At 45.1% G+C, this 20,446-nt stretch overlaps 1 protein-coding gene across 10 annotated transcripts in view; it reads left to right on the top strand.

The window, feature by feature from the left end:
- ahi1 (Abelson helper integration site 1) overlaps window positions 1-20,446 on the top strand; it is a 537,691-nt gene that overhangs the window by 160,997 nt on the left and 356,248 nt on the right. For all 10 annotated transcript variants that reach the window (XM_072499698.1, XM_072499696.1, XM_072499702.1 and 7 more), the window contains 3 exons: window positions 12,238-12,344; window positions 13,224-13,342; window positions 14,794-14,924. In XM_072499698.1, coding sequence (XP_072355799.1) covers window positions 12,238-12,344; window positions 13,224-13,342; window positions 14,794-14,924 — 357 coding nt within the window. The remainder of the gene's footprint in view (window positions 1-12,237; window positions 12,345-13,223; window positions 13,343-14,793; window positions 14,925-20,446) is intronic.

Below are 20,446 nucleotides of genomic sequence, written 5' to 3' on the forward strand. Positions count from 1 at the left end.
GTCTGGAAAGAGCACCCTACCCAAGGTCAACACCTCCACCCAACACTAAGGGCAATTTTGGACACTAAGGGCAATTTATCATGGCCAATCCACCTAACCTGCACATCTTTGGACTGTGGGAGGAAACCGGAGCACCCAGAGGAAACCCATGCACACACGGGGAGGATGTGCAGACTCCGCACAGACAGTGACCCAAGCCGGAATCGAACATGGGACCCTGGAGCTGTGAAGCAATTGTGCTATCCACAATGCTACCGTGCTGCCCTTAGTGAACAGAACAATATTTGAGGTTTATTTTCACTGCACCTGTTTGTTTTACCACTCACTGCAACAACAATGGGGGTTTCACTGATGAAGAATGAAAATATTTGCACAGCACTCCATTGCCTTTATTTAAAGCCTTGTCTTGCCTGAAAACTACTTATTTTTCTTCCCACTCCACTTGTGGGCAGCACGGTAGCACAGTTGCTTCACAGCTCCAGGGTCCCAGGTTCGTTTCTCGGCTTGGGTCACTGCCTATGCGGAATCTGCACGTTCTCCCCATGTCTGTGGGTTTCCTCCGGATGCTCCGGTTTCCTCCCACGGTCCAAAGATGTGCAGTTTAAGTGGATTGGACGTGCTTGCTAAATTGCCCCTTGGTGTCCAAAAAGGTTGGGTGGGGTTACTGGGTTACGGCGATAGGGACGGTGCAGACGCGATGGGCCGAATGGCCTCCTACTGCACTGTAAACTCTATGATGCTATGACTCACAGAACCATTAAACCAAAGAAACCAGCTTTGAGACAATATAATGGGCGGAAATACAGATTTTCCATGATTTTAAAGTTATCTTAATTTATGAAATTGACACATTTCTAGACACTAAAACCACATTCAATTCAGGCTGTTAACGTGGTTGATAAATTATTGCTAAAAGGATAACCAAAGTTTCAGAAGCCTTGTAACGTCTAAGGTCTGTTGGAAATGCATAATATATCTGTAAAGTGCAGCTAAGAGAAAAACAAAATTCATAGTTGGGGGGGAAAAAAAACAAGCAAGAAACATTGCTGGACAGCAACATTCCTAAGATGGACCAAAGAATGAATTTTTCATGATATTCCACCATTGATGCTACTCCTGACTCCACTAATTCTGGTGAGCGTGGCATTTTTTATGAAACATTTTTTATATATTAAGGTTTTTGTTAATATGTGATATCTAACATTCTTTTGAAGTATATACAACTATTGTATTCTTCCTTCTGTAATAATTTGCTTTTCCACACGTTCAGCAGTTCTACTTAACAATTCCAATCTTTATGTGCGTTCTTCAAAGTCAATTAAATTAAACTTTGTGTTCATAGGTGACTGTTGTTGTCCTCCGGATCGACATAACAGGAAGCCATGATGCTCTTTGTGTCGGAGCTCAGGCACAGTTATGACTGAAGATGGAATTGAAAATCAACAAAACAGATCTTCAAGCATATTATTAGGAGAAAGAAAAAATATTGTGGGTGCTGGAAGTCTTAAAAGTAGCAAGTATGCAAAAGCTCAGCGCGTCCGTCAGCATCTGGGGAGAAAAACAGAGTTAATGTTTCGAGTTGAATGTGACTCCTTCCAAATTCAAAGTGTTAACTCTGTTTCTCTCTCTCCACCGATGCTGTCAGACCAGCTGAGTTTTCCAGCACCTTCTATTTTTACACCAAGGGTAGCTTCCCTGCTTTTCTTCGAAATATTGCCATGGGTTGTTTTTTTTTTTTTTTGTTCCCCCCCCCCAAGAAGGTAGACTGGGTCTCTGACTGATGTGTCAGCCTTGATTTTTGTTTGTGTGGAGTTGCAATCATAGAATCCCTACAGTGCAGAAGGAGGCCATTCGACCCAATGAGTGCACCGACCCTCCGAAAGAGCAACCCAATCCCCCGCCCTATCTCTGAAACCCCACCTAACCGTTGGACATTTGGGGGCAATTTAGCACGGCCAATCCACCTAACCCACACAACTTTAGACTGTCGGAGGAAACCCACGCAGACAAGGTGGCAAGGTCAGAATCGAATCCGGGTTCCTAGCTCTGTGAGACAACAGTGTTAGCCACTGTGCCACCGTGCTGACTGAAATACACATTCCTCTGACTCAGGCAAGCATGCTACCTATTGAGTCACGGCTGATACTGAGGAGACAGGCTATCATCTTTTGTGCAAGATGTCCTCCAATACAGAAAAAAAAGGACCACAGCAACTGAAGGTTGTAGCTGTCCTTTTCATCATCACTACCCCAGTCATGGTACTGACAGCTACTGCATGTTGGAAACTTATGGAAGCTATCTGGTGTGGATTTGCAGTATCAAAGGAGTTACTGCAGAAGATCGCCAATTCCCATCCATCCCTGTGTTCAATGACCTACATTAACTCCTGACCCGGCAGCACCTTGATTTTAAAATTCTCAATGTTTTTGAATCTTCCATGGCCTATCTCTGTAACCTATTTCATCCCATAACCTGTGCTTTTCCAATTCTGATCTGTTGCATGTTCTCAATTTTAATCTCTATACCATTGACAGCTGTGCCTTCAGTTGCCTAAATTGTAGAATTATCTTCTAAACATCTTGCCTATATCTCCTCCTTTAGTTGCTCCTTAAAACTTATCTATTTTTTCATTGAATTTCATAGAATCCTTACAGTGCAGAAGGATGACATTCGGCCCATCGTGTCTGCACTGGCCGTTTCATCGATAGCGCACCTACCTAGGCCCAATCCCCTGCCCCTATCCCTGTAACCCCCCCTAACCTTTGAGCATCATTAGCATGGCCAATTCAACCAACCTGCACATCTTTGGACTGTGAGAAGAAACCGGAGCACTGGAGTACATGGGAGAATGTGCAAACTTCACACACAGTCATCTGAGGTCAGAGTCAAACCCGGGTTCCTGGCACTGTGAGGCAGCAGTGCTCACCACTATGCCACCGTGCCATGATAAAGTCTGATACGATTCCTCTCCTAATGTCTCTTTGTGTAGTCTGGTGTCAAATTTCTGTTTGACAATCCTCGTCTGAAGCATCTTGGAATGTTTTGCAATTTTAAAGGTGCTTCATCAATGCAGTTTGGTGAAGGTAAGGTAAAGTTGCCATAGTCCTATTTGACCATAGGCTGTTTTGCCCTTTGAGGAGAAGAGCTGACTGGTGGTGATTTAGCCTGAGGATCACCACACCTCAGGCGAAAGGCAAGGTTGAGAAGGCGTGGCTTTCATGAATAACCTCAGCCGGTTCGGAAATTGAACCCACACTGCTGGCCTCGCTCTGCATCACGAACCAATGCAATTGCACTTCAGAAATATTAATCAATGCAACAATTATTGTTAATGTTTTTAATTTAAGATAAAGTAATGAGTCCCACTCCATTTATATTAAATCAAGTTACAATAAAGGATCATTGTTAATTATTGTAGAACTCTTTCTGTGTTCAAGATAAAAGGCAAGCATCAACTCATACTCCGTCTTTCATATTTCACTTAGTATCTTTAGGTTATAACCTGTATCTGTGTTGAAATGTTTCTGGGATCATTTGTCAACAGCCATATTTCCCACTGTGGGTCCTTTTATCCATTCACACGTTAGTACACAGTTGGAAATGTACTATTTTACAAATAAATTCAAACTTTGCACAAGGAGTAAACTGGCAATAGCAGATGCATGATGAGTCTAAAATCGATTTATGGTGCTTCGTATTTGGCTACATTTGCATTTATTTCCAATGTGAAAAGCAATTTTTGTCCAGGTAAATATAGGGCTGGACGATGTCTCCAGCTACCATAAGACCATAAGACATAGGAGTGGAAGTAAGGCCATTCGGCCCATCGAGTCCACTCCACCATTCATTCATGGCTGATTTCAACTCCATTTACCCGCTCTCTCTCCATAGCCCTTAATTCCTCGAGAAATCAAGAATTTATCAACTTCTGTCTTAAAGACACTCAACGTCCTGGCCTCCACCGCCCTCTGTGGCAATGAATTCCACAGACCCACCACTCTCTGGCTGAAGAAATTTCTCCTCATCTCTGTTCTAAAGTGACTCCCTTTTATTCTAAGGCTGTGCCCCCGGGTCCTAGTCTCCCCTGCTAATGGAAACAACTTCCCTACATCCACCCTATCTAAGCCATTCATTATCTTGTAAGTTTCTATTAGATCTCCTCTCAACCTCCTAAACTCCAATGAATATAATCCCAGGATCCTCAGACGTTCATCGTATGTTAGACCTACCATTCCTGGGATCACCCGTGTGAATCTCCGCTGGACCCGCTCCAGTGCCAGTATGTCTTTCCTGAGGTGTGGGGCCCAAAATTGCTCACAGTATTCTAAATGGGGCCTAACTAATGCTTTATAAAGCTTCAGAAGTACATCCCTGCTTTTATATTCCAAGCCTCTTGAGATGAATGACAACATTGCATTTGCTTTCTTAATTACGGACTCAACCTGCAAGTTTACCTTTAGAGAATCCTGGACTAGGACTCCCAAGTCCCTTTGCACTTCAGCATTATGAATTTTGTCACCGTTTAGAAAATAGTCCATGCCTCTATTCTTTTTTCCAAAGTGCAAGACCTCGCACTTGCCCACGTTGAATTTCAACCGCCATTTCTTGGACCACTCTCCTAAACTGTCTAAATCTTTCTGCAGCCTCCCCACCTCCTCCATACTACCTGCCCCTCCTATCTTCGTATCATCGGCAAACTTAGCCAGAATGCCCCCAGTCCCGTCATCTAGATCGTAATATATAAAGAGAACAGCTGTGGCCCCAACACTGAACCCTGCGGGACACCACTCGTCACCGGTTGCCATTCCGAAAAAGAACCTTTTATCCGAACTCTCTGCCTTCTGCCTGACAACCAATCGTCAATCCATGTTAGTACCTTGGCTCGAATACCATGGGCCCTTATTTTACTCAGCAGTCTCCCGTGAGGCACCTTATCAAAGGCCTTTTGGAAGTCAAGATAGATAACATCCATTGGCTCTCCTTGGTCTAACCTATTTGTTATCTCTTCAAAGAACTCATAACAGGTTTGTCAGGCACGACCTCCCCTTACTAAATCCATGCTGACTTGTCCTAATCTGACCCTGCACTTCCAAGAATTTAGAAATCTCATCCTTAACAATGGATTCTAGAATCTTGCCGACAACCGAGGTTAGGCTAATTGGCCTATAATTTTCCATCTTTTTCCTTGTTCCCTTCTTGAACAGGGGGGTTACAACAGCGATTTTCCAATCCTCTGGCACTTTCCCTGACTCCAGTGACTTTTGAAAGATCATAACTAACGCCTCCACTATTTCTTCAGCTATCTCCTTTAGAACTCTAGGATGTAGTCTATCTGGGCCCGGAGATTTATCAATTTTTAGACCTCTTAGTTTCTCTAGCACTTTCTCCTTGGTGATGGCTACCATATTCAACTCTGCCCCCTGACTCTCCGGAATTGTTGGGATATTACTCATGTCTTCTACTGTGAAGACTGACGCAAAGTACTTATTTAGTTCCTCAGCTATTTCCTTGTCTCCCATCACAAAATTACCAGCGTCATTTTGGAGCGGCCCAATGTCAACTTTTGCCTCCCGTTTGTTTTTAATGTATTTAAAGAAACTTTTACTATCATTCCTAATGTTACTGGCTAGCCTACCTTCATATTTGATCCTCTCTTTCCTTATTTCTCTCTTTGTTATCCTCTGTTTGTTTTTGTAGCCTTCCCAATCTTCTGACTTCCCACTACTCTTTGCCACATTATAGGCTTTCTCTTTTGCTTTGATGCATTCCCTAACTTCCTTTGTCAGCCATGGCTGCCTAATCCCCCCTCTGATAACCTTTCTTTTCTTTGGGATGAACCTCTGTACTGTGTCCTCAATTACTCCCAGAAACTCCTGCCATTGCTGTTCTACTGTCTTTCCCACTAGGCTCTGCACCCAGTCGATTTTCGTCAGTTCCTCCCTCATGCCCCTGTAGTTACCTTTATTTAACTGTAACACCTTTACATCTAATTCTACCTTCTTTCTTTCAAATTGGAGATTGAATTCGACCATATTATGATCACTGTCCTAAGTGCTCCCTTACTTTAAGATCTTTAATCAAGTCTGGCTCATTACATAACACTAAGTCCAGAATGGCCTGTTCCCTCGTGGGCTCCATCACAAGCTGTTCCAAATAGCCCTCCTGTAAACATTCAATGAATTCCCTTTCCTTGGGTCCACTGGCAGCATTATTTACCCAGTCCACCTGCATATTGAAGTCCCCCATGATCACTGTGACCTTGCCTTTCTGACATGCACTTTCTATTTCGTGGTGCATTTGGTGCCCCCGGTCCTGGCCACTGTTAGGAGGCCTGTACATAACTCCCATTATGGTTTTTTTGCCTTTGTGGTCCCTCAACTCTACCCACACAGACTCCACATCATCTGACCCTATGTAATTTAGTGCTATTGATTTAATTTCATTCCTAATTAACAAGGCAACCACGCCCCCTCTGCCCACCTCCCTGTCTTTTCGATAGGTTGTGAATCCCTGGATGTTTAAATGCCAGTCCTGAACCCCCTGCAACCATGTCTCTGTGCCTACCACATCATACCTGCCAGTCACAATCTGGGCCACAAGCTCATCTACCTTGTTCCGTACACTGCGCGCATTTAAATATAGCACCTTTAATTCTCTATTGACCGTCCCTTTTTGTTTTCTTAGTGTGGTGGACCTTGGTTTACTGAGCCTTTCCATACACTGTGTCATATTTTGTGGGATTGGGACTATCATAACCTCTCCTGAGTTTTGTCTTTTCGTGCTTTTTTGTATTCCTAAGCTACACCTCCTGGAAGCCCGGGTTTCGGAGTAGGAGTGGCGGCTGGGGACACTGTGGAACATCCCCGAGGCAGAGAATGTCGTGCATAGCACGTATAGAGAGATGGTCACACCACAGGCTCAGACTCCACAGGCAGGAAGGGAATGGGTGACCACCAGGCACAGCAAGAGAACCAGTCAGGCAGTGCAGGAATCTCCTGTGGCCATTCCCCTGCAGGACATATATACTATTTTGGTTATTTGTGGGGAATGATCTCTCTGGAAAGCAGCAACAGCCAAATTCAGAAGGGAGGAGTAAAAAGTGTCTGAGTGCAATAGTTATAGGATACAATTGTAAGGGGAATAGATGGGCGTTTCTGTGGCCGCAAACGAGACTCCAGTCACAGCGCCGAAGACCCGGGTTCGATCCTGACCCCAGGTCATTGTCCGTGTGGAGTTTGCACATTTTCCCCATGTCTGTGTGGGTCTCAATCCCACAACCCAAAGATGTGCAGGGTAGGCTAAATTGTCCTTTAATTGGAAAAAAAACCGAGACTCCAGGATGGTATGTTGCCTGATGCTAGGGTCAAGGATGTCTCTGAGCGGTTGCTGGACATTCAGGAGGGGGAGGATGAACAGCCAGTGGTCACGGTACAAACGACATTGTTAAAAAAATGAATGAGGTCCTAAAAGCAGAATATAGGGAGTTAGGAATAAAGTTGATAAGTTGGACCTCAAAGGTACTGATCTCAGCATTACCTACCAGTGCCTCGTGTTAGTCAGAGTAGAAATAGTAGGATAGATCAAATGAATACGTGGCTGAAGTGACGGTGTGAGGAGGAGGGTTTCCGATTCCAGGGGCATTGGGACCGGTTCTGGGGGAGGTGGGACCAGTACAAACTGGATGGGTTAGGCCTGGGCAGGACTGGGACTGATGTGCTAGGGGGAGTATTTGCTGGACTGGTTTAAACCGAAATGGCAGGGAGATGGGAGCCTATGCAAGGAGTGATAGGCATAGATACCAAGGGCCTAATTCAAAAAGGGCCACAATAAAAAATATTGGGAGCAGGCAAGTATGTTAAAAAGACAAGCTTAAAGGCTTTGTGCCTTAACACGTGGAACATTTGCAATAAAGCGGATGAATTAATAGCGCAAATAGACATAAACGAGTATGATTTAGGGGCTGGTTGAACACAGTGGATTAAACAGCTGGCTTGTAATGCAGAACAATGCCAGCAGCATGGGTTCAATTCACATATCAGCCTCCCTGAACAGGTGCCGAAATGTGGCGACTAGGGTCTTTTCACAGTAACATCATTGAAGTCTACTTGTGACAAGCGATTATTATTAGGGGCTGGTTTAGCATAGTGGGCTAAACAGCTGGCTTGTAATGCAGAACAAGGCCAGCAGCGCGGGTTCAATTCCCATACCGGCCTCCCTAAACAGGCGGCGGAATGTGGCGACTAGGGGCTTTTCACAGTAACTTCATTGAAGCCTACTTGTGACAAGCAATTATTATTATATGATATAATTGGGATTATGGAAACATGGTTGCAGGGAGATTAAGGATGGGAACTGAATATCCAGGGGTATGAGAAAGGACAGACAAAAAGGAAAAGGTGGTGGGGTTGCATTGCTGGTTAAAGAGGAAATTAACGCAATCGTGAGGAAGGATATTAGCTCTGAGAATGTGGAATCTGTATGGATAGAGCTGAGAAACACCAAGGGGCAAAACATATTAGTGGGCGTCGTATATAGACCCCCAAACTGCAGTGGTGATGTTGGCAATGGCATGAAACAGGAAATTAGAAACACATGATAAAGGAACATCTGTAATTATGGGTGATTTTAATCTGCATATAGATTGGGCAAATCAAATTATCCACAACACCACAGAGGAGGAATTTCTGGAGTGTGTAAGGGATGGTTTTCTGGACCAATACATTGAGGAAACAACTAGAGAGCAGGCCATCCTAGACTAGGTAATGTGTAACGAGAACGGAATCATTGGCAATCTAGCTGTGCGAGACCCCTTGGGGATGAGCAACCATAATTTCAAGATGGAGAGTGAAGTTATTGATTCTGAGACACGGATCCTGAATCTTAATTAAGGAAAATACTATGGTATGAAGTGCATATTGGCTACAATAGATTGGGAAATGTTACTGAAAGGGATGACGGTGGATAGGCAATGGCAAACATTCAAGGAGAGCATGGGGAGCTGTAACAATTGTTTATTCCTGTTTGGCACTAAAGTAAAACCGGAAAGGTGGTAAATGCAGGGCTGACGAGGGAAATTAGAGATAGTATTTGATCCAAGGAAGAAGCATACAAATTAGCCAAGAAAAACAACAGGTCTGAGGATTGGGAGCAGGATAGAATTCAGCAAAGAAGAACCAAGGGATTGATTAAGAAAGGGAAAATAGAGTACGAGAGTAAGCTTGCAGTGAACATAAAAAACGACTAAATGTTTCCATAGGTATGCAAAGAGAAAAAGATTGGTGAAGACAAATTTGGGCCCTTACAGTCAGAAACAGGGGAATGTATTATAGAAATTGTTGAGCAACTAAACACATACTTTGGTTCTCTATTCCCAAATAAGGTCACAAATCAGGTACCAGAAATGTTGGGGAACGCAGGGCTTAGTGAGAGGGAGGAACTGAAGGAGATCAATATCAGTGGAGAAATGGTGTTGGGGAAATTGATGGGATTGAAGGCTGATAAATCCCCAAGACCTGATGATCTACATCAAAGAGTACTTGAGGAAGTAGCTCTAGAAATAGTGGATGCATGAAGATCATCTTCCAGGATTCTATAGACTCTGGAAAAGTTTCTGCAGATTGGAGGATAGCTAATGTAACCCCATTATTTAAAAAGGGAGGTCGAGAGAAAGCAGGGAATTATAGCCCAGTAAGCCTGACATTAGAATTGGGGAAAATTCTAAAATCCATAATCAAAGATTTTAAAGCAGAACACGAAGAAAACAATGGCAGGAGCAGACAGACTCAGCATGGATTTATGAAGGAGCAATCATGCTTGACAAATCTACTGGAATTCTTTGAGGATGTCACTCGTAGAATTAACGAGGGGAAACTAGTGGATGTATATTTGGACTTTCAGAAGGCTTTTGACAAAATCGTTCATAAGAGATTAGTGTGTAAAATTAAAGTGCATGGGATTAGGGGTAGTGTATTGAGATGGGTAGAAAATAGGAAACAAAAGAGTAGGAATTAACAGGTCTTTTTCAAATTGGCAGACAGTGACTAGTGGGGTACTTCAAGGACGGTGCTCGGACCACAGCTATATATAAATGATTTAGATGAAGGAACAAAATGTAATATCTCCAGATTTGCAGATAACGCCAAGTTGTGTGGGAGGGTGAACCATGAGGAAGATGCAGAGATCCTTCAGTGTGATTTGGACAAGTTGAGTGAATGGGCAAATGAATGGCAGATGCAGTATAATTTGGAGAAATGCGAGGTTATCCACTTGAGTAGCAAAAACGAGAAGGCAGACTATTATTTGAATGGCCATAAATTAGGCGAGGGGAATGTGCAACGAGACCTTGATGGCCTCGTACACCAGTTACTGAAGGTAAGCCTGCAGGTACAGAAGGTGGTAAAGAATACAAATGGTATGTTGGCCTTCATTGCGAGAGGATTCAAGAATTGGAGCAGGGATGTCTTGCTGCAATTATACAGGGCCTTGCTGAGGCCACACCTGGAATATTGTGTGCAGTTTTGGTCTCTGAGGAAGGATGCTCTTTCTCTAGAGGGAGTGCAGCGATGGTGTACCAGACTTATTCCTGGAATGGTGGGACTGACGTATAAGAGATTGAATCACTTAGGATTGTATTCGCTGGAGTTCAGAAAGGCTGAGGGGGATCTCCTAGAAACCTATAAAATTCAAACAAGTTTATTGGGCGGCACGGTAGCAGTGGTTAGCACTGTTGTTTCATAGTGTCAGGATGTCCCAGGTTTGATTCCCAGCTTGGGTCACTGTGCAGAGTCTGCACGTTCTCCCTGTGTCTGCGTGGGTTCCCTCTGTGTGCTCCACAAGTCCCGAAAAACGTGCTGTTAGGTAATTTGGACATTCTGATTTCTCCTTCCATGTACCCGAACAGGTGCCGGAATATGGCGAGTAGGGGCTTTTCACGGTAACTTCATTGCCGTGTTAATGTAAGCCTACTTGTGGCATTAAAGATTATAATTATTAGACCGGGTAGATGCAAGAAGGATATTCCCGATGGTGGGTGTGTCCAGAACCAGGAGTCCCAGTCTGAGGATACGGGGTAGACCATTTAGGACAGATGAGGAAAGATTTAATCCCCCAGACTGGTCGGCCTGTGGAATTCGTTACCACAGGAATTAGTTGAGGCCAAAACATTGCATGTTCTCAAAAAGCAGTTGGATGCATTATGTTGGGCAAAGGGATCAAAGGATATGGAGGTAAAGCGGGATTAGGCTATTGAGTTGGATGATCAGCCATAATCCTAATGAATGACAAAGCAGGGCCAAAGGGCCTCCTGCTTCTATTTTCTGTTTCTATAACTCTATTTGCAAAGTAATTCTATAAATTTAATGGCAATATGTTGATATGATTGAAACCATTAAATAGATGGTCAGCAATCCAGAGTGATGGTTTAGCAGAAGGTGGACTTGAGAAAACAATAGCTGTAAGAAATAGTTTCATGCAGAATGCATTAAAGAAGGGTAGCTGTCTTATCGTTTCAAAACCTCAACAATTGTTCACAATATATTGAACTGTGTAATTCAAGGAAATGTTACCTTTTTAAGAGAAACAAAGAATAAGAGTTCCAGAAACCCAAAGAAGTTGAGGCATAAATGACACAAACATTACTGCAGCACAACTAGAAGCTACAACAGGAAGTAGGCCTGAGAGCCAATCCTGACCAAACATTTCACTTCGGTTTTCTGAGAAGGGAAAAGCTGGTTAGGCGTGTAGCAATGTAAAACCTGTACTGTGGGGTCAAACAGGATGTGACAATTTCATGTGGTCTGAATCAGTCTGTACAAATGGCTGAGGAGCTGGGGTGGGTTAGTGATAAGTTTGCTGAGTTAATAGCAGGGAATGAAAATGAATTTGATATTCCAAGTGTTCAGTTGTTATTTTTGCTTAAAGTCATCTGCCTTAACATGAATGAACTTGAACTATTGTCAATACTGAGATTCAAGCTATTAAACAGTGACTGGGAGTGCAATGCCCAGGAGCCAGAACTGGTTGGTTGCCTTGATACTTGTACCATGGATCCATTCTGGGTTTTTTTTAATACTCAAAATCTAAATTTTATTTTTAAATCTCTGCTTTGTATTTTATAGCATAGTTTTCTTATCACTGTTGTACACTGGGTGTCAGTATTACAACAGCATTAAAACATGTAACATGATTATTTTTGGGTGTTTTATAAAAGCTATTAAGGTTTTTTTTTTTGTTGAACAGGACTACGCATGTTCTCGGGAGACAATTCAGGACTCATCATTATTTGGAGCACTTTTGTACATCAAAACTCGCAGGAAACGTTAGTTCAGCAGTGGAATATTGCCGAGGTACAGTAGCGGGGGGAATTCAACTGCTCTGCAGTTCACACCTTGAAAGGATTATTGTGTCTGGATTCTAATAAACCAAAGTTTGCAATACAAAAGCAATCATCAATTTGTTGATAAGTGGTAACTACTTCTATATTTTATGATATGCATTGTAGAAATCTAATGGAAACCCCTCCCTGGAAACCTCACGTAATTCTTCATCTGTGTTAAGTAAATACCACCGATCCTGATTGATGATGATGTGTCCTATAATAGTATTAAATCATTTCTAACAGCTGCTACAAAAAGTGCCTACCTGACAAATTGATTGACAACTTCCTGAGAAATAGGTCTATTCTGAGGAAGTATCAGATATTTCAAAGTCTTTGAAACTTGTAACCAGCAACTGTCACAAAGGGTTAATTATTTGATTAACAATGGCCTGATTAGCGTTTGTGAGTCAGGTGCGCAGAATAGGGAAAATTCCCGGCTCCAGGAACCCGGCTTTTAAAAATGGCTGCCTTTGAAACTTCCTCTGACTTTTTAACCTCCCTATCCAATTGTAAAAATCACCTTCCAACCCCATTTCTTGGGCAAAGCTTTTCAGGTATTCATTTTAACATTCACAAAGTCTCGACACCCATTTGATTTTCTCCTCTGAAGTAACTGGGGCCATTTTCTATATGAAAGGTGAAATATAAAAGACAATTGTGATTACTAGAATGTTTTAACTTGTATCTTGTAATATGGTATCATCATACAGGTGAGATGAGAAGATTGAGTATATTATAAATTTTGATTTGATTACATTTTTCTTTGATGTCGCAAATGTATTTACAAAATATTGTGAAGGTTGGGTAGTTACAATGTATTTAAAATAATAATCAAACTTCTTTACAGAATATAATGCAGAATGATCTAAAGGGTGTTCCTATAAATCATCTGGAAGTTCATCCAAATGGCAGGCGTCTACTAATTCATGCCAGAGACAGCACTCTGAGAGTGATGGACCTAAGAGTGTAAGTTATTAAATCTTAAAATAACAAGACCCCAATCTGACACACATGCACCTACTGTCAAGTTTATGATGGCAGGCAGCGAGGAGTTTGTGTCCCAACTTGAAGAATCAAGGAACTTCATTAGCATACTTAAATAAGCTTCCCACAGTATATTGTGAGACTGACTTGCATTTAACAGTTGGCACATGGTTTTCCAGATTGGAAACTTCGAGGAAGCATGCAGGAGTTGTTAGCCCCGGAAGGTTAAGTGCTTTTTATTGCACCCTTTGTGGAACAGGAAGAGACAGCCCTGCGAGGAAACCTTTAGCCTTTCATGACCTCTGCAGCCACCATTGGTAGAGTGGTTCAAATTGGGGGTGCTCAAGAGGACAGATCCCCCCCCCAGTGAGTCTCCAATCGTGAAGTGTTGTCTTTAACCCTGGCTTCGAAAAGGCAACCTGCAAAATTCCTGGGTATGGTAATTGAACACCTGGCCATACTGTCCCCTATTACTATCACGTTAATTTTCACTTCTCTACATGCACCACCCACCCTCCCTTTGACCACCACACTGCCGGCCATGTTCTCAGACTCGCAAGAAGTCTCCGACACTCGTGCGCTGTGTTCTCCGACACTCGTGCGCTGTGTTCTCCGACACTCGTACGCTGTGTTCTCCGACACACGTGCGCTATGTTCTCCGACACTCGTGCGCTGTGTTCTCCGACACCCGGCGCTGTGTTCCCCGACACTCGTGCGCCGTGTTCCCCGACACTCGTGCGCCGTGTTCCCCGACACACGTGCGCCGTGTTCCCCGACACTCGTGCACCGTGTTCCCCGACACGCGTGCGCCGTGTTGCGCCGTGTTCCCCGACACGCGTGCGCCGTGTTCCCCGACACGCGTGCGCCGTGTTCCCCGACACCCGTGCGCGTGTTCGCCGACACGCGTGCGCCGTCTTCCCCGACATGCGTGCGCCGTGCTCCCCGACACCCGCGCGCCGTGCTCTCCGACACCCGCGCGCCGTGCTCTCCGACACCCGCGCCCCGTGCTCCCCGACACCCGCGCCCCGTGCTCCCCGACACCCGCGCCCCGTGCTCCCCGACACCCGCGCCCCGTGCTCCCCGACACCCGCGTGCCGGGCTCTCCGAACATTGCACTGTCTTCCCCACCCGCACGTAGTGTTCGGGAAGGTGCCGCCCGCTTGCGCTCCTTTCCTTTACTTGCATTGCCACCAAGTTTTGTGTCATCAGCAAATTTGGAAATTACATTTGGCCTCCCCATCCAAATAATTGATGCAACTTCTGAATAACTGGAGCCGAAGCACTGATCCTTGTAGGCGGTACAGCATGAATATAATGGTGTTGAAACGTATAATTAGAAATCGCTTATTATTGTGGGTCCTTGTGAGTTTTAATGTATTTCTTTTCCAGTCAGTTGGGATTCCCATTTTTCATATTCCTTATTTATTTTCTAGATTGGCTGCAAAGAAGTATACAGGGGCTACAAATTACCGTGAGCAGCTGTACAGTACATTCACGCCCTGTGGAACTTTTCTTTTTTCTGGCAGTGAAGATGGGATATGTTATGTTTGGAATTCAGAGACGGGTATGATTCAGCTGTTACCACCATTCAATCATGCCTGATATTTTCTCATCCCCATTCTCCTGCCTTCTCCCCATAACCCCTGATCCCCTTATTAATCAAGAACCTATCTATCTCTGTCTTAAAGACACTCAGTGATTTGGCCTCAACAGACCTCTGCGGCAAAGCGTTCCACAGATTCACCGCCCTCTAGCTGAAGAAATTCCTCCTCATCTCAGTTTTAAAGGATCATCCCTTTAGACTTTAGGGCAGCACGGTAGCATTGTGGATAGCACAATTGCTTCACAGCTCCAGGGTCCCAGGTTCGATTCCGGCTTGGGTCACTGTCTGTGCGGAGTCTGCACATCAAAGAACAAAGAAATGTACAGCACAGGAACAGGCCCTTCGGCCCTCCAAGCCCGTGCCGACCATGCTGCCCGACTAAACTACAATCTTCTACACTTCCTAGGTCCGTATCCTTCTATTCCCATCCTATTCATGTATTTGTCAAGATGCCCCTTAAATGTCCCTATTGTCCCTGCTTCCACCACCTCCTCCGGTAGCGAGTTCCAGGCACCCACTACCCTCTGCGTAAAAAACTTGCCTCGTACATCTACTCTAAACCTTGCCCCTCTCACCTTAAACCTATGCCCCCTAGTAATTGACCCCTCTACCCTGGGGAAAAGCCTCTGACTATCCACTCTGTCTATGCCCCTCATAATTTTGTATACCTCTATCAGGTCTCCCCTCAACCTCCTTCGTTCCAGTGAGAACAAACCGAGTTTATTCAACCGCTCCTCATAGCTAATGACCTCCATACCAGGCAACATTCTGGTAAATCTCTTCTGCACCCTCTCTAAAGCCTCCACATCCTTCTGGTAGTGTGGCGACCAGAATTGAACACTATACTCCAAGTGTGGCCTAACTAAGGTTCTATACAGCTGCAACATGACTTGCCAATTGTTATACTCAATGCCCCGGCCAATGAAGGCAAGCATGCCGTATGCCTTCTTGACTACCTTCTCCACCTGTGTTGCCCCTTTCAATGACCTGTGGACCTGTACTCCTCGATCTCTTTGACTTTCAATACCCTTGAGGGTTCTACCATTCACTGTACATTCCCTACCTGCATTAGACCTTCCAAAATGCATTACCTCACATTTGTCCGGATTAAACTCCATCTGTCATCTCTCCGCCCAAGTCTTCAGACAATCTAAATCCTGCTGTATCCTCCGACAGTCCTCATCGCTATCCGCAATTCCACCAACCTTTGTGTCGTCTGCAAACTTACTAATCAGACCAGTTACATTTTCCTCCAAATCATTTATGTATACTACAAAGAGCAAAGGTCCCAGCACTGATCCCTGTGGAACACCACTGGTCACAGCCCTCCAATTAGAAAAGCATCCCTCCATTGCTACTCTCTGCCTTCTATGGCCTAGCCAGTTCTGTATCCACCTTGCCAGCTCACCCTTGATCCCGTGTGACTTCACCTTTTGTACTAGTCTACCATGAGGGACCTTGTCATAGGCCTTACTGAAGTCCATATAGACAACATCCACTGCCCTACCTGCATCAATCATCTTAGTGACCTCCTCGAAAAACTCTATCAAGTTAGTGAGACACGACCTCCCCTTCACAAAACCGTGCTGCCTCTCACTAATACGTCCATTTGCTTCCAAATGGGAGTAGATCCTGTCTCGAAGAATTCTCTCCAGTAATTTCCCTACCACTGAAGTAAGGCTCACCGGCCTGTAGTTCCCGGGATTATCCTTGCTACCCTTCTTAAACAGAGGAACAACATTGGCTATTCTCCAGTCCTCCGGGACATCCCCTGAAGACAGCGAGGATCCAAAGATTTCTGTCAAGGCCTCAGCAATTTCCTCTCCAGCCTCCTTCAGTATTCTGGGGTAGATCCCATCAGGCCCTGGGGACTTATCTACCTTAATATTTTTTAAGACACCCAACACCTCGTCTTTTTGGATCACAATGTGACCCAGGATATCTACACCCCCTTCTCCAGACTCAACATCTACCAATTCCTTCTCTTTGGTGAATACTGATACAAAGTATTCATTTAGTACCTCGCCCATTTCCTCTGGCTCCACACATAGATTCCCTTGCCTATCCTTCAGTGGGCCAACCCTTTCCCTGGCTACCCTCTTGCTTTTTATGTACGTGTAAAAAGCCTTGAGATTTTCCTTAACCCTATTTGCCAATGACTTTTCGTGACCCCTTCTAGCCCTCCTGACTCCTTGCTTAAGTTCCTTCCTACTTTCCCTATATTCCACGCAGGCTTCGTCTGTTCCCAGCCTTTTAGCCCTGACAAATGCCTCCTTTTTCTTTTTGACGAGGCCTACAATATCACTCGTCATCCAAGGTTCCCGAAAATTGCCGTATTTATCCTTCTTCCTCACAGGAACATGCCGGTCCTGTATTCCTTTCAACTGCCACTTGAAAGCCTCCCACATGTCAGATGTTGATTTGCCCTCAAACATCCGCCCCCAATCTATGTTCTTCAGTTCCCGCCTAATATTGTTATAATTAGCCTTCCCCCAATTTAGCACATTCATCCTCGGACCACTCTTATCCTTGTCCACCAGTACTTTAAAACTTACTGAATTGTGGTCACTGTTACCGAAATGCTCCCCTACTGAAACATCTACCACCTGGCCGGGCTCATTCCCCAATACCAGGTCCAGTACCGCCCCTTCCCTAGTTGGACTGTTTACATATTGTTTTAAGAAGCCCTCCTGGATGCTCCTTACAAACTCCGCCCCGTCTAAGCCCCTGGCACTAAGTGAGTCCCAGTCAATATTGAGGAAGTTGAAGTCTCCCATCACCACAACCCTGTTGTTTTTACTCTTTTCCAAAATCTGTCTACCTATCTGCTCCTCTATCTCCCGCTGGCTGTTGGGAGGCCTGTAGTATACGCCCAACATTGTGACTGCACCCTTCTTATTCCTGATCTCTACCCATATAGCCTCACTGCCCTCTGAGGTGTCCTCTCGCAGTACAGCTGTGATATTCTCCCGAACAAGTAGCGCAACTCCGCCTCCCCTTTTACATCCCCCTCTATCCCGCCTGAAACATCTAAATCCTGGAACGTTTAGCTGCCAATCCTGTCCTTCCCTCAACCAGGTCTCTGTAATGGCAACAACATCATAGTTCCAAGTACTAATCCAAGCTCTAAGTTCATCTGCCTTACCCGTAATACTCCTTGCATTAAAACATATGCACTTCAGGCCACCAGACCCGCTGTGTTCAGCAACTTCTCCCTGTCTGCTCTGCCTCAGAGCCACACTGCCCCTATTCCCTAGTTCTCCCTCAATGCTCTCACCTTCTGACCTATTGCTCCCGTGCCCACCCCCCTGCCATACTAGTTTAAACCCTCCCGTGTGACACTAGCAAACCTCGCGGCCAGGATATTTATGCCTCTCCGGTTTAGATGCAACCCGTCCTTCTTATACAGGTCACACCTGCCCCGGAAGAGCTCCCAGTGGTCCAGATAATGGAAACCCTCCCTCCTACACAGGCTGTTTAGCCACGTGTTTAGCTGCTCTATCTTCCTATTTCTAGCCTCACTGGCACGTGGCACAGGGAGTAATCCCGAGATTACAACCCTCGAGATCCTGTCTTTTAACTTTCTGCCTAGCTCCCTGAACTCCTGCTGCAGGACCTCATGCCCCTTCCTGCCTATGTCGTTAGTACCAATATGTACAACGACCTCTGCCTGTTTGCCCTCCCCCTTCAGGATGCCCTCTACCCGTTCGGAGACATCCTGGACCCTGGCACCAGGGAGGCGACATACCATCCTGGAGTCTCTTTCACGTCCACAGAAGCGCCTATCTGTGCCCCTGACTATAGAGTCCCCTATTACTATTACTCTTCTGCGCTTTGACCCTCCCTTCTGAACATCAGAGCCAGCCGTGGTGCCACTGCTCTGGCTGCTGCTGTTTTCCCCTGATAGGCTATCCCCCCCGACAGTATCCAAAGGGGTATATCTGTTCGAGAGGGGGACAACCACAGGGGATTCCTGCACTGACTGCCTGCCCTTTCTGGTGGTCACCCATTTCTCTGCCTGCACCTTGGGTGTGACCACATTTACATAACTGCGATCTATGACGCTTTCCGCCACCTGCATGCTCCTAAGTGCATCCAATTGCTGCTCCAACCGAACCATGCGGTCTGTGAGGAGCTCCAGTTGGGTGCACTTTCTGCAGATGAAGCCATCCAGGACGCTGGAAGCCTCCCGGACCTGCCACATCTCACAGTCAGAGCACAGCACCCCTCTAACTGACATTGCGTCAATTAATTAAAATTAAAATTAAAAAATCCTTTTTTTTTTTTTAAATTATTTTTAAATTTCAAAGTTACTGTTAACTATCTGTTTCCTAGCACTAGATTTCTAATAGAAATGCGAAAGCTAAATATAGTACTCTCCGATCTCTGGCTTAGATATCCCTCTAAATTATAATTAAGTTATTATATGTTTAATTAGTTACCAATGCTCAAATTTTTTTTAAATTTAGTGTAGAATCCCAACCAGCCACTCAGGCCACAGCTTTTCTGTGATGTCACTTCAGTTTCCCCCCGACACACAATTTGAAAAAGGTATAAAAGTAAAAATGAGTAAAAATCACTTACTTACCTTCTTACCTTCTGAGCGTCTTAGATGTTCTCAGGTTCTCTCGCTGACAGAGACTGCTCCTCCACCTCCGAACCTTGACCTGCACAATGCTAATAATATAATATGGCACTTACCTCACACCAATGGGTATTATTATTAGGTTAGAGGAGGAGGGCGGGTGGGAGACACTACACGCGTAGTGTCTCGGGTTTCCTCTCCACCAGAATTTATTGGTTGGGGGGGGGCCTTCCCAGAAGTCCGCGGGTCGAACTTCCGGTTCCCGCCTTATATAAAAAAAATAAAACAGAAAAGAAGAACAGACACGGGACCAGGTAAGGGTTTTTAAAGTAACTACTCACCTCCCAGAAGGCCCCTGCGCACCGCTGCCGCCGAAATCCAAAGGGCTGCTCCTGCAAAGGTAAGGGTTTTTAAAGTCACTACTCAACTCCCAGAAGGCCCCTGCGCACCGCTGCCGCCGAAATCCAAAGGGCTGCTCCTGCAAAGGTAAGGGTTTTTAAAGTCACTACTCACCTCCCAGAAGGCCCCTGCGCACCGCTGCCGCCGAAATCCTCCCCGTGTGTGCGTGGGTTTCCTCCGGGTGCTCCGGTTTCCTCCCACAGTCCAAAGATGTGCAGGTTAGGTGGATTGGCCATGATAAATTGCCCTTAGTGTCCAAAATTGCCCTTCGTGTTGGGTGGGGTTACTCGGTTATGGGGATAGGGTGGAGGTGTTGACCTTGGGTAGGGTGCACTTTCCAAGAGCCGGTGCAGACTCAATGGGCCGAATGGCCTCCTTCTGCACTGTAAATTCTGTGACTGAGATGGTGTCATCTGGTTCTAGTTTTTCCTACAAGTGGAAACATCCTCTCCACATCCACTCTATCCAGGCGTCACCGTATCCTGTAAATTTCAACAAG

The sequence above is a fragment of the Scyliorhinus torazame genome, chromosome 4, assembly GCF_047496885.1.
Source record: "Scyliorhinus torazame isolate Kashiwa2021f chromosome 4, sScyTor2.1, whole genome shotgun sequence".
Classification (NCBI taxonomy): Eukaryota; Metazoa; Chordata; class Chondrichthyes; order Carcharhiniformes; family Scyliorhinidae; genus Scyliorhinus; species Scyliorhinus torazame.